The sequence below is a fragment of the Pararge aegeria genome, chromosome 4 (genome assembly GCF_905163445.1).
Source record: "Pararge aegeria chromosome 4, ilParAegt1.1, whole genome shotgun sequence".
Taxonomy (NCBI): domain Eukaryota; kingdom Metazoa; phylum Arthropoda; class Insecta; order Lepidoptera; family Nymphalidae; genus Pararge; species Pararge aegeria.
In genome coordinates this window covers 13,718,079-13,732,972 of record NC_053183.1, presented here as the reverse complement: position 1 = coordinate 13,732,972, position 14,894 = coordinate 13,718,079, and the positions used below count along the sequence as shown (strand labels likewise).

The 14,894-nt window shown below is 35.6% G+C and overlaps 1 protein-coding gene across 1 annotated transcript in view; it reads left to right on the top strand.

Annotated features, from left to right (window-relative positions):
• Positions 1-1,114: 1,114 nt before the first annotated feature.
• Positions 1,115-14,894, top strand: part of LOC120623536 (inter-alpha-trypsin inhibitor heavy chain H3-like) — a 41,287-nt gene continuing 27,507 nt past the window's right edge. Inside the window, exons 1-11 of the mRNA XM_039889590.1 lie at positions 1,115-1,355; positions 4,180-4,313; positions 5,124-5,326; positions 6,270-6,380; positions 8,029-8,282; positions 9,146-9,249; positions 9,959-10,096; positions 11,152-11,352; positions 12,598-12,733; positions 12,956-13,075; positions 13,695-13,832. Of these exons, the coding sequence (XP_039745524.1) occupies positions 4,197-4,313; positions 5,124-5,326; positions 6,270-6,380; positions 8,029-8,282; positions 9,146-9,249; positions 9,959-10,096; positions 11,152-11,352; positions 12,598-12,733; positions 12,956-13,075; positions 13,695-13,832 (1,522 nt within the window). The 5' untranslated portion in view covers positions 1,115-1,355; positions 4,180-4,196. The remainder of the gene's footprint in view (positions 1,356-4,179; positions 4,314-5,123; positions 5,327-6,269; positions 6,381-8,028; positions 8,283-9,145; positions 9,250-9,958; positions 10,097-11,151; positions 11,353-12,597; positions 12,734-12,955; positions 13,076-13,694; positions 13,833-14,894) is intronic.

The following is a 14,894-nucleotide window of genomic DNA, read 5'->3' as shown; positions in this document are numbered from 1 at the left end:
ATCTTTATTCTCCTCACCAGCAGATCTTCGGCAATGTACCCTGCTTCTATCCAATGTCTATATGTGTGATTCTTATTTGTGGCTTTGCTTCTTTGGTCACCCCTAAGGTTAATTTTAGCCCATTGAAATTCAGCAAACCATCTGAATATAAACCCTAGTTGTATTACTATTTATTCATGACAGGTCATTTAGTCAGTAGTAGTAGTTTATTTATTAGTCAGCGTTATCAAGCTATAGAATATAGAATTTGTTACTTCTGCATGAAATAGCTGTCTAAGGGTGAAAGTATAATTATAATCGGTTCATTAGTTTTTAAGTGTATCGATCGCAAACGAGCAAACAAATCTTTCAGTTCAGTTCAAATGATTTTTCTGAAGAATTGAATCTATTTTTATCATTTTACTGTTGAAATATTATCGAAGCGGTGATATCCCAGTGAAGCTGTGATAGCACTCATACTTGATAGCCCAGTGGGTAGGACTTCGACTTTATCTTCTTGGGGACAATTACGAAGAGCAATAACCAAAAGCAAAAGGAAGAGTAATAACCTCTAACTTTTTGTAAGTTATGTGCATATTGGATAGAAGCAGGCGTTACTTTGCGGAAATCAATGACATATTATGAAAATTAAGCTTAATTTGCTACACTCCGCGAAAAGCAGGAGAATCTGTATGGTGTTATTTACAATTTCTTCAATCCTTATACTCCACACAAAACAGATCTTCTGCAATGTACTGATACTCTAGAGGCTACATTGCTTAAAATCTGTTTGGTGTGGAGTATAATTAATGAAGAAATTATAAATTACACCATACAGATTCTCCTGCTTTTCGCGGAGTATAGCAAATTAAGCTTAACTTTTATAATATAATTTATTCGCGTTTTAAGCATTAAAATATGACTTCTTCAACGGTGAAGGAAAATATCGTGAGGAAACCGTCATGCTTGAGTTTTCTTCAATGCTCTCAAAGGTGTGTTGAGTCCACCAATCCAAAGGAAGAGTAATAATATATATATGGCATTTAAAAATAGCTATTGTTATTCAAGTATATTAGCAAGTTAGCGGTTTATATCATGTTTATATTTAATGTGCGGCATAATAACTAGTCATTGTGTTTATATCTTCAACGCGTTCATATACTTTATTCGGCTTACGATTATTAGCTTTCATATTAAAAGCAAGTTACGACGGGGTCGGAAGTCAGACCGTGGAGATACCCGTCTATCTATCTTCCAGTTGTTTAATGATTTTACCAAGAAATATTGATAAAAAGTAATTCAGCCTGTTAAAAAACTGCAACTGCAATAAGCTGGACAGTGTCATCGGAATCATTGATTTATCGAAAATATCGGCTGTGAGTATTTAGGCTGTACTTAAACTATATATCACAATATAAATGTGAACAATCTTTAGCCAATATTATCATTAGCAATTCGTGAAAGGTAAAAATGTGAAAAATTACAAAAGAAATACCATTCTTACTATAGATTTGCTATTTATACAGTACTTAAACAGATTGTATTTTTGTTACTGAAATTTAATAATTAAAGAATATAAATTAGAACTAATATCCTTCTGTCACCATAATATCATCAGGTCCCAATGAATTTGTTAAAGGGAGTTATAGTCATACATATTTTGTTATAGTAACCTACTATCAGCTATTTTTATATATTGTCTAAAGAATTCGCGACGCCTAAAACCTCAATTATTAAATAGCTAAAACTAATAAAAAAGCAGTAATATTTGAAACAATAAAAATAAATCAGGTAGCGTCGATAAAAGCTACAAAGTTCGTAATTTAAATTTTTGTGTAATCTTAATCCAAATTAACATAACATTAACCATCTCGTAAAATATGCGATGCGTATCCAACCGATGCTGTCGAATCTTATCAGTTTAGCTATACTGACGCCCAGTTAGCTACTATCGGCAAAACTACTGAATTGGGTAGCAGCTCATTATGGTCTAGTAATAGAATTCGGAAAATTAACCAGACATTCGAGACAATTATGATAATACCTAAATGACTTCAGACTTGTAGACGCATGTTATTATCAACGGGTTATAAACACTGTTATCACGAAATGACCCATCAACCTTTGACATCGAGTATAACCTTGATATCTCCCCGGTTTCACTTAAAATCCATCCATCTTAAATAGAAAGTCTAATATGGATTTATATACATTTTGTATTTAATAAAATGAGGACAAAAGTCGTCTTAAAAAAGTTAAACATGCGGTTACTTACGAAATCCAGCCGAGCATAATATGATTTAATTTGTTACGAGTATAACTTTAGTTAAAAGGCTTATAACATTTCTAAAAAAATGAAATCGTCGGCAAGAAAACACTCTTCTTCTTCCTTGCGAGCTTGATCCCGTTTACGTTATAGATGCGGTTTTCCAATGGAGGGTTTTTTTTGTACAGTAAATTGAGTCAGAGTTAAATTTATTAACGTACTGGAGGACCATTTATTACACCCATGCTGAAAAAAAAATCCTGGACCTACTTTACGTAGCAGAATTACGACACTTAGGTACGCTTCTAGTCGCCACCATGTTTCGTAATTAAGTAGCCTGCATACTTATATTGAGCTACGTCATTTACTTGGACTATACAACAACAACAGGTTGCTTCTTAACTAGTTTTTAATGACAAAGAGAGATGAATGATGATGGATGGTGAGATGGTGATGGACAAAAAAACAACCGGCAAGGTTTGTTGTGGGCTTCTATTTTGACTAGGACGCGTTTGGAGCTCTTTTAATTTTAAGTTGACGAATTTAGTTATCGCCATCAACTCAATATAGGTGAGTTGATTGCGATGTCTTATTTTACATGTAATGTACGAATCAAAAGTGCCATCTATGTGCCTATTTGAATAAAGAAATACGGCCAAGATGGTGCACAAGTATGTACATACACTCCCTAACTCTAATCATCCTTTGGGACGGCAGATCTGACATAAACGGAAAGAGATAAGCGCAGGACCGTCAGCTATTCGAGGCACTAGGCACCACAAATTTTTCAAATTTCGGGCTGGTAATAAGAATTTTTGATAGAAAACCTAATACCATTGATTGGCCAGACCCGGGGACCAAGGACCTCTGCTATCAATAATGCTCCTATTACTTATAGACCAACGAGGCAGACTACTTGTAAACAACAACGAAACTCTCGTATATCCGTGGTCCCGTTGGTGTCTTACGTACCTATGTACTTATTTTATTTTTTTATTATTTATTTAACTCTTTATTTGTACACCACTATAAAGTTAGGAAAAAAAAGAACAATGGAAATACAAAGACAGAAGTAGAATACAAAAGGCGGGTTTATCGCTTAGTAGCGATCTCTGCTCTTGTCCTAATCCAAAGGAGCGAGAGCGGCCAGGTGGTGTATTTCCGTGATGACAACTTAAAAAAAACTACTGCAATGTGGCAAAATCCTTTTGAAATATGTAACTACATTATTTATGAAGTCCTTTTGCAACATGTTGCTTCTAAACGCCACAGAACGCTGCACCATCGCTAAGTATACCGGTACCTATCTATTTTACGCATAGTTTTACCCATTGGTTAGATGGGTTAGTAGTCAATTGCAAGAACTTTATGATAAGTTGGTCATTGAACTTTTTTGCGCAGCGAACGGAAGAGTAACTTTAAAGAGTGGGTTTTACGTATATTGCCAAAGAGTACAAACATAAACTGCTTTACCATGAAGTCCGCCTTTTGAAAACCATTTTTTGGTTGGTATTATTCATTTATTTATTCTCTTTATTGCACTAAAGCGAATAAATTAATGAATAATACCCAGTTAGTGAGTAGGTAAAATAAAATATTAGATATTCCCCAAAAACTCTGTTACCCGAGCTCTTCGTACGCGTTTGTTATGTTTTTTTAAAAATCCCGTAAGGACCGTTTGCTTTCCTGGGATAAAATCCATGGGCTCGCCTCAGTAAATAGGTTAAAATGGCTTCTGAAAGTAAGTAGGCCAAAATTGCAATATTGGGAATTATTAATTTCAGTGCCGGTAGTTGGAGGACCATTGTCTAGTTGCCAAAACTCTCAACGATTGCCGAAGAGGTGCGGGTACAAACCAGCGGATTCTGAAATTTTTATATGCATTTAAAAATTTAATATTAGTTAATGGCTCTTAACATAGATTTTATTCACAGATGGTACCAATATAATCATGGAACCCCGAAGATTAATGATAGTGCTGTGCATCATTGTAATAACCGTCAGCAAGCATTCCAAGGCGCTGCCAGCTCAAAATGAACGTATTATATTTCGCGACGATCTTCAAAATGTACGTAACATTCGTATTTTTAACCCCGATGCAAAAAAGACGGGTGTTAGGAGTTTAACGTGTGCGTCTGCGTGTGTGCGTGTATTTGCGATGAGCGTGTATTTGCTATGCGCGTGTGTTTGCCCGTGTACGTGTGTGTGTGTGTTTTTCGTGGTCTAAGGTGCCCGCGTGCTGATTGCATATTTTTTTGAAAGGAAATGAGGAATGAGGAATAAATGTGTCGGAGGTGGTTTAAATTTTTAATTTCATTTGTATCAGGCAACATGGCCAATATAAAAAGACACAAATATTTATAATATATTATAGACACTATTTAAAACCGTTTCTATTTCGTCCCTGAGCCATTAGGCCCACGAGTATAAAGTAGTTGGTATATTGTAGTCCTGCTAGTAACAACGAGATACAAGATTATATAGTTTTTTTTCAGATACAGTGCCCCCTAATAGTGTATTACCTCAATATAACCCCTAAATGTACCCTCAATATAACGACTTCCTTGACTTAACAAATACTTCGCGAACCCCTTGAATTGTCCATAAGAATTAATGCAAAATTACATTACCTACATTGCGAACATTATATGCGAACAACCTCTTTATATCGAATTTGCAACTATCAAAGAAATAAAAGACTAAATGCATCTTAATAACGAATTTTGTCAACCCAAAACATTTGTTTTTAGATATAGATATTATTGTTAGAGTTTTATAACAATCAATATAACAAACCTTAGTTTAACCAACTACCTACTTGAAATTGTAAATTATATTAGCTATATCCAACATATATACAGTTATTTTGAATTTCCAGCTTGCAGTACCCAGCATCTCTCCTGGGGCTCCTAATTTGCTCGCGCCTATTAAAATAACAGAGATGCGCGTGCGCTCCGAAATAGCCCTGCGTTATGCTTGCACATCTGTGATAACTTATGTGAAAAACCCAGGCACGAGGCCGCAGGAGGCCACGTTGCGGATGCTGCTACCTGACACCGCCTTCATCACTAACTTTACTATGTATGTATATACATTTATTTATACTTATAGTCTCACCGTGCCCTGCTTATGCTAACGGCAGATCAGTATACAGTTGTCACCACCACTCTTCTCGCGGGTGTCTTTCGAGGCGACTAAAGGAATGTAACGGAAAACGGGCAGCACTAACATCTACTGCGATCACCAACCCGTCTGTCCAGCTTGGTGGTTGTGATAAAACCCACCCGTTCAGAGGTCTTTAGTCCAGCAGGCAGCAGCTTCTGAACACAATTTAACCTGATGGAAAGTGTGGATTTCGCATAGTACTTATAGGTGCACTATTAGATTTATTAAAGGAAGTAAATATTTTTTGGAATCACCTTAAAGGGTTAGCAGGTTAAAGTGAAAGTGAAATGAAGTGACAGTGAACGGGTGACCCGTTCACTGCCTTATCGCTTAGTAGCGATCTCTGCCAGGCAACCTTTGGATTAGGACAAGATGAGCGAGAGCGGACAGGTGGTGTAAAATAATTATTATTAACCTACATTCAAATAGCTAAATACAAATACATAAACAAAATTGCACAAATAAGAAAAATATAATAAATAGGTATAAAATAATAAACTAATATATACTCAATCATACATAAATACTTAAGAACATATAGATGATATAAATAAACATAAACAAGGTACTAAAAGTCGTCATTTTTGAGCAAGATAATATGCTTTCAGCGCGTTTTTAAATGTTACAAGCTTTATAGAACTTCGTCTTGTGGAAAGGCATGTGAAGTTTTAGCATACGACATGATCCTAATTCAGCAGCTGCAGCATGATCTTAATTTAATATAATTTTTTTATAAATGGATGCCTGTAAATAAACATTATTATTATTATTATTATTAGTCAGTATGATATTGGTGGTACGTGCTAATTCATTTGTTAATCATCAACAACTCTCAACAAAGAATCACCCTTCGTTTCAGGTTTTTGGGTGGAAAATCCTACAAAGCGTATGTAAAAGAAAGAGAAGAAGCTTCACGAATTTACAGTGAAGCAGTATCACAGGGGGCTAGTGCAGCTCACATTGCTACTGAGTAAGTTAATTCAATTAGCACATTTCATCGTTGGCTCTTTTCTTAAGGTTGAGATCTATAGAGTGCACGTTGACTTAACTCAGACTTTTGACACAAATAAAACGACACAAAGTTATGTTTCTGCTGAATCTTATTCGTTAACACAACGAGTAAATTTTACTGGCTTGGCTTAGTTCGATCAAAAAACGCTCAACAGATCCAAGCTTTAGAAGTGAGCTTAATAAGCCAGTATTATTTACGTCCTAAGCTAAGAGAGAAGATCATGTTGAAATCGGATCTCAGAGCGTAGTAGAACAGTTTCAGTGATAGTTTGGAAGAAATTTACACTATCACTGAAACTGTTTTATGTCTTCGTTGCACACCACTGATTAATTGAGAAGCTTCTATACAGCTTTAGCATAAACGTGCCAATGCAGAAGCAATGCAGAATGAAGATCAGATAACCATTATTTATTATTATATATTTCAAACAAACACATAAAAAGTAATCCAAAGAATACAGATAAAGTCTGTGATTTCCACACTAGAGTTCCCTGTGTCGCGGAAATCACTTCCTTCCAAGTTTAATACAATAAAGGTAACTTAATAATAAAACAAAAAAAATCAAAAACATAAAAAAAAACAGCTTAGCATACAAATTCTGTTGGAGCAATAATGACAAAAATTTTCTTTAGTGTGTGTAATGTGTGTGCGTGTGTATGATTGAGTTGATGTGTGTATATGACTGTGTTTGTGTGTGCATTCGTGTGTCTCTCTGTGTGTTTATTGTATGCTATATTTATTCTCATATTGTGAGCATTTTTTCTGTTTCTCCGTAGCTTGATTCAATTAACCATTAATCAAGTGTTTTACAATTTTTAGTATTCTGTTAACCTTCGTATAGAGGAATGGTCCAGCAAACAGGTAAAATCTACGTCCAAACTTCGTTCTCAAAAAAGGAAACTTCCACCATTGAACGCGTGAGCGCGTTATAACGGTTAAGGCTGCGGACTTATGGAGTCGAAGTATAACGGATTTTTATATAACTGTCTAACACGCAAGAACCCACACTCTGAATAAAGGCTGTCAGTAGGATACCGAAAAGGTTTTTTGTACGCAGTTTTTAAGACGGCTCTTTGAGTACGTTCAAGTTTAAGTAAGTAGGTTTTACCAGCTGTACTCCAAGCTGATTATACGCATTAGATAAACTCTTTTGCTTTTGGGCAGGATTTCTTAGATTATTTCCTTTCCTGCTTCGATCGCCTATTTAGTAAGAATAAAACGTGGACGACCAGAGTTTTTTGAGAGGATGTTTCAAGGATGTTTTTTTTAATATATAGCTGTCAATAGGACCGTACACAAATATCAGGTAATATCGAGCGAATGGAGAGTTGAAAAAATTAATTCGGCTTCAACCTCTTGTGTTAGGACCTTAGAGACCCCACTATATTAAAATGCCACAGGAATATTTAACAAAGATATGTACAAATAAAAGGAGACACAAAGACTATCGAGAAAATTACAGTTTCGAAATTATAATGTAAGGCAACTGTTTTTTTTCTTGTAAAACTATTTATGATTAGACTGTATATATACTTATATAGTGTTTCTCTTTTCGTGTAACATGTATCATTTCCACATATATGCAATAAATGAAAAAAATTAACAGAGCTCGCGATTCTAACCACTTCACGGTATCTGTCAACGTGGAAGGCAACACTACAGCTATCTTCGACTTGAGATACGAAGAGTTTCTTGTCCGCCGTAACGGGTTGTACAATCATGCCATCAACCTACACCCTGGCGCACTTGTTCCGAAAATGGAGGTCGTTGTGCATATTAAAGAGTCACAAAAGATCACTAAACTATTCGTACCCGAAGTGAGGACCGGTAATGAAATTGATGCGACTGAAAGGGACGCACGTTAGTATGTTTTTTTTTCTTTAACTAATGAAGACCAAGTGTATGGCACACCTGATGGTAAGAAAAACCATCGCCGATAAACAGAGCAACACTACACCGGGCATGTAAGGAGCTGTGTTCATCAGTTTGAGACGTAGGTGTTAAGCCTCGAGCGCCTGTAACTACACCGGCAACTACGCCCTTTAGACAGGAACACAGCATTGCAACAATGCTGCTTAGCGGCAGAAATAGGCGATAGTTCTTCTCCGGACGAGCGGTCACAAAAAGCTCCACTACTACTAAGTAGGAGCAAACGCATTTTTACTATAAAAATAGTATCGTTCAAGACGTATTGTACCAATCGGCACTTGGTCAGCGTGGTCGATTACGGCCTAAACCCTTCTCATTCTGAATTTAGAGAGTACTCCCACAATGAGTAGGGGTTAAGGCCGTAGTCCAACATGCTGGCTCAGTGCAGATTGGTGGACTCCACACACCTTTGAGAACATTATGGAAAACTCTCAGGCATGAGAAGGCCGTAGTTCCACCACACTAGCCCAGTGTAGATTGTAAAAAAAACATAATGGAGAACTTTCAGGTATGCAGGTTTCTTTACAATGTTTTCTATCACCGTCAAAGCAAGTGATATTTTAATTGGTTAAAACGCACATAACTTATAAAAGTTAGAGGTGAGGTGAGCTCGAACTCGGCCCCCGAATAAAATCGAAGTCCTACTAGTGCTTGGCTATCACCGCTTCTAAAACAATAGCATTGATCTGTTTTTATTAAAAAAGCAAGAGCATACCGCTGTTACAAAGTGCATAAAGTTTTTGATCAGCTGTCACTACCGAAATTATATAACTTTCGTTATAAACGTTTTACAGAAAATTCAAAAGCCGTCATTCGATATGGTATATCTAAGCGTGAAGTAACCGTCTCTTTTGCTCCCGATCTGCTAGAACAGGAAAGACTTGCTGAAGTATATGAGGTATTTGTAAATACATGAAATATGCGTATTTTTAAAACCTTATCACAAAGTCAATTCTTTAAAGAAAAAATAATCTTTACAATAAATAACCCAAGTTTGTTTATAGCAAGTGCTATGGCGAGTAAATGAATTCCCCGCCGATAATATTTCTTTGATAATAGTTCTTTATTCGTATTATTTATTTTAAAGAAGAACTAATGACAGGTTGTAAATATTTTCAATGTTTCAAAAAATAAATTTGTAAGCTTTGTAAAATTGGTAGTTGTGAAGGTTGATCTCGAAAGTCCTGCAAAAGTTTCAGAAATAGAGGTTAAAGTAATAAAGAGGAACGTATCTCTAAGAGCCCGTAAGGTAAATTCTCGGCTTGTTGACTCCAACCGTCCAACCTGACTATTGGACGGTTGTACTGTCTCCGAAAGTCACTGAGACAGTTTAGTCTTCGAGTCATCGCTCGGGTGAAATAAGAAGTGTCATGAATATAATTTGGCTAGATTGTACAAATGACACAGTTTCTTTTATCCGTTAAGTGTATCCCTTTTTTCAAGAATAAACAACTTAAAAATAAGGACCGACGACGGATGAAGTCACGGTAACAGCCAGTCAACTATATTTTAATTTCGAAATACTCAACGGTTCCCTTAAAATATCTCCCACAATGAGAAGGGGTTAAGACCGTAGTCCAACTTGCTAAAAAATAGTGTTGTTTTAGCTCAAATCCAAAAGAAAGGATTCAGTGGAAAAATACATTGGTTATAGTAGTGATGAGGAGGAGGAAGTAAATAAAGGAGTACTCGGCCAGTTTGTAGTACAATATGACGTACAACAATCAAATAAGGGTGAAATCTTGGTTAGTATTCCTCTTTTGATTAAATGCAGCGCATCACAGATCCTCACGTCGATGATAGCATAATTAGGATCAGAGCTGCATCTGTGATGAGAAAGAAGAACGGTAGCAACAACTTGCTAGGAAATTAGATAACCTGGTCTGACAGCGGGTGGGTCTGCATATATACACACGTCACACAGTGTAACATGAAAGAAACATGAGTGTTTTTATTTTTATAATGTCATTTATAAACTAAACATATTATACACTCTTAATTTTATTATTGGTATATTAATTTTGATTTCATTTATGACATGTTATCTTTGTTAATGTACTTGTTATAACAAAAAAAAAGTGTGTGCGTGTAACCAGAAAATTTATACAAAAGTAATAAATAAACAAGTATATACAGAGATATTCAAAACACTGTAATTTCAAATTCTTTTTTTAAAACCGTTGAATTTTTATTCACTCTGCTATTGACAATTGATCCGTTTGTAAATATTGGAAATAAATAATCCTAATTGACCATGATATTTGCCACTAGCTGGCGTACAAGTTAAAAAGTGTTGAGTATATGACATATACTTACGACCAACCCAAATTATTATTTTTAAATAGCGGAAACTACGCAGACGTCTGACGCAAGCGTTACTTCCGTCAGAAAAAAATCTGAGTACAGTCGCGCCTAAAGAAGTGTTACTTCAAAAAAATATTAGCCTGTTATGTAAATTGTTCAACTTCTATCTTCATCTAATTATGTAATTTTCAAAGGTTTCGATTCCTATTCGATTATCAATCTTTCTTTTGATAGAACTTGGAATCGATAGTTGCATGGCAATGCTGTATAGTCAGATTTACGATGCACAAAAATATATTACATTTATTTTCGTATTTTTTATTACCCAAACATATTGACTGGCAACAAATAATTACGTTGTGAGCATTCTACTTCGCGATGGATATTAACTACATCGTACTGTTATTGTGAAATTATTCATTTGTTGAGGTAACGACTTGATGGAAAAGTCACTAAGGTTTAGCCTCAGGTGTAGCTGATGACTTATATATTGCAGGTAAATGATGGATATTTTGTTCATTTCTTGGCCCCGACTTCACTTCCGCCATTGAGTAAGCACGTGGTGTTCGTGCTAGATACTTCTGGATCCATGATGGGCCGAAAAATTGAACAGCTGCGTAACGCCATGGATGCCATTCTATCGGACCTCAACCCAAATGATTATTTCAATATAGTTGAATTTAACTCCGATGTTACAGTAAGTTGACTAAATATGGGTATTATCATAATTTAAGAGCTTAGAAGACTATTTCGTTATCATAAGAGTATTGTGAATTATTGTCTCATCCACCATGATACTAATTAGTGGTTATTTAGGTACGTTTACACTATTTAAAATAGCACCAACATGAAAATCGAACAGTTAATTTTTTTTTTATAGCTGGTAGTAATTGATGGTTAGTTGGAAACCAACGTATCATCATCATCGTCATTATCATATCAACCCATAACCGACCCACTTCAGGCCACGAGGTCTCCTTCTCAATGAGAAGGGGTAGTCCACCACTCTGGCCCAGTGTGGATTGGTGCGGTGGTATAAGCCGAGCAAAACTTACCAGAACAGGCAAACAAGACGTGATACAAAGTTCAGACCGGAACAAAGCAATGCTGCTTTGCGGCATAAATTGGCTTGGCGGAAGTACTTCTCCGGACGAACTCTGTTATAAAATTAAAATGTCTTGATGTGGACCCATTTAGTGCGTGTGCTTATGCATGTGTTAAAAATACCCCTAGGGTAGAGAGGTAAAGAAAGATACAGAGCGAGACTCTCACATCAAAGTTGTCAGGAAAATAAAACTATAAAAAAAGGCGTGGTTTTCCTACATAGGACATAAATTGAAGAACCAAACTGTTTTCTTTAAACGTTATTACAGAAAGCAGTTACTGATTTGTCTTTTACTTTACTTCTATGAAATCTTTAATATATAATTTAGATGATTATAACACATGCGTGCTAGATATTTTACAACAACTATTCTACAATTACTCAGAGAAAAACAATCAAAGAAAGTTTTCAAATGAACGGGTAAGACAAAAAAGGGTTTACGAGTTGAAGAGTTCTTTTCCAAAATGTGCTTAGTTTGAATAATGAACGAAAAATGATGAATTATAACAACTTTTTAGTTTATAAATAATGGACGATGTTGATGATATATTATTATTTTTTTATTAAAAATATAATAATATTTAAAATTACTGATACTTAATTTTAGCAAACTATGCCAAATTAATATTCAATACACTCAGGAATAAAAACTGAAAACAAAATACATAAATGAAAATGCAAAGGTTCAATTTCTTTTTTACTTATTATAGTAACTGCTCTCTGCCATGGACGACAAATCGACTAATCAACTTTTGGTAACATTACCGAAATAATTGGCACTAACCTTAGTTACTGTAATACTTATTTTTATTTATTTTAATAATTTAATACTAACAGGTGCACGAATTGAAGGAGGCCGATGATGTGCAGTCAGATTGGAAGAGTCACGCCACGTTGGTACCACCTTCTCGCGCCTCGCCGGAAAACATTAATAAAGCAAAAGTTATTGTATCCGAGCTCGATGTCTCCGGAGGTAACTTTTGAAGTTATACTTCTTTTAGCGTGCTGGGGAAAAATTATGAGAATAATTTTTTACGATGCGCGCGCACACCATCACATAAAACCGACCTTCTACCCCTTCGTATAACTTATATGCCATATTATGTCATGGTGATCTGTTGAGTATTTAAGGCTTGAAAGCGTGTAAAAATTTTATTTCGTTTCTTTTTACATTTTTTAATTGACGCTTCCGCAGTAACCAATATCTTCAACGCACTGGATGTGGCCATCAATCTTGTTAGACAAGATGTTCCTGAAAGAAAACGAATCAGAATCGACAGTTGGGAACGCGGGTACCAAGGGAACTGTCACAAACATTGAACATGGGATAAACAAAAAAAGTAAGTGTCCACTAAGATCGGTAGAATATCAGATTCTAAGAGTTCACCATAACGTTCATGCCAGCGTGGTGGACTGCGGCCTAAAATTTTCTCATTCAGAGAGGAGACCCGTGTTGTGTACCGGGCAGATGATGGGTTAATGATGATAGTTATGATGATGATAATAGAGAGCGCTTGAAGTGCTTTAGTCTTCTAAATACATATATATCACTATAAACTTAAAGAGCTTTAACTCATATGGGACTTAGATTTATGTAGCGAAGAAGATGCTTAATAACTTATTTTTCCATGACAACACATAAATGTATGGAGTGGCCTGATATAGAATACATTACACATTTTGCTTCCTATTTATTTTAAATATTACATTAAAATATTATTTTATGCTTGATAAAAAATAATGAACCTTACATTTATCCTAATGATCCTTATAGGTACTCTATATCCAACTCTATATCTAGTAGACTGCTTTCAGAAGTTTCACTTCTGCCGTGTGTGAATTGCGCACAAGATTAACTTATTGCATCTGTCTTTATGTCACGATTTATGTTACGTAGAAGATGCTTAATTACTTATTTTTCCATGACCTTTCAGAGGAGTTGGAGCGCATGATAATCTTTTTGACGGACGGAGATGCCAACGAAGGTGAAACTAGCATCGCTCGCATCACTACGTCAATAACTAAGAAAAACTCTGGAGCGAAACGGGCGGCCTTGTACTCATTAGCTTTCGGTACGTATTTGCATCGGGAAGTAGATTATGCACTAGAACAGAAATGATTCTATGGTCATGTAAATTCAAAATTCAAAATTCATTTATTTCAAGTAGGCCTAATACAAGCACTTTTGAAACGTCAAGTCTGTCCGTGTGTAGTGACTCTACCACCGGTTCGGAAGGCAGATTCTACCGAGAAGAAGCCGGCAAGAAACTCAGCAGTTGCTCTTTTCCAACATCAAAAATTTACATTTTATATTTTAACATTAATTTTTCTATCTTGTGAGAGATGAAAGCGGAGCCGGATGCTTCCAAGCAACCTTGTCATTAAGAAACTCATCAATTGTATAATAACCTCGCTGTAATAAATGTGTTTTAACACATTCTTTAAACTTATGGATTGGTAGGTCCAAAATTACCTTAGGAATCATATTATAAAAGCGTATACTCAATCCCACAAATGACTTCTGCACCTTTCGCAGACGATATGCAGATGTCACTAATTTATGACCATTTCTTGTAAGTCGACTGTTTATATCCACTTTTTGTTTATAAAGACTAATATGTTGTCTTACAAATACTATATTGTTATAAATGTATTGTGAGGCTACCGTAAGTATACCAATTTCTTTAAATTTTTCACGGAGGGATTCACGTGATTTAAGTTTATATATTGACCGTACAGCTCTTTTCTGCAATATGAATATAGTTTCAATATCAGCAGCTTTGCCCCATAATAAGATCCCGTAAGACATCACACTATGAAAGTACGCGAAGTAAACAAGTCTTGCTGTTTCTACGTCAGTAATCTGTCTAATTTTCCTGACGGCGTAGGCAGCCGAGCTTAGTTTACCTGCTAGTGTATCTATATGGGTACCCCACTGAAGCTTACAATCCAAGGTCATGCCCAGAAAAACTGTGGAACCTTCCATTTTTAGTGATTCTCCATTTATTATTATATTTTTATTAACTTTCTTTACATTTGGTAAAATAAATTCCACACACTTAGTTTTTTTTGCATTTAAAAGTAAATTATTGACAGTAAACCAGTGCGACACATGCGACATAGCACGGCTTACA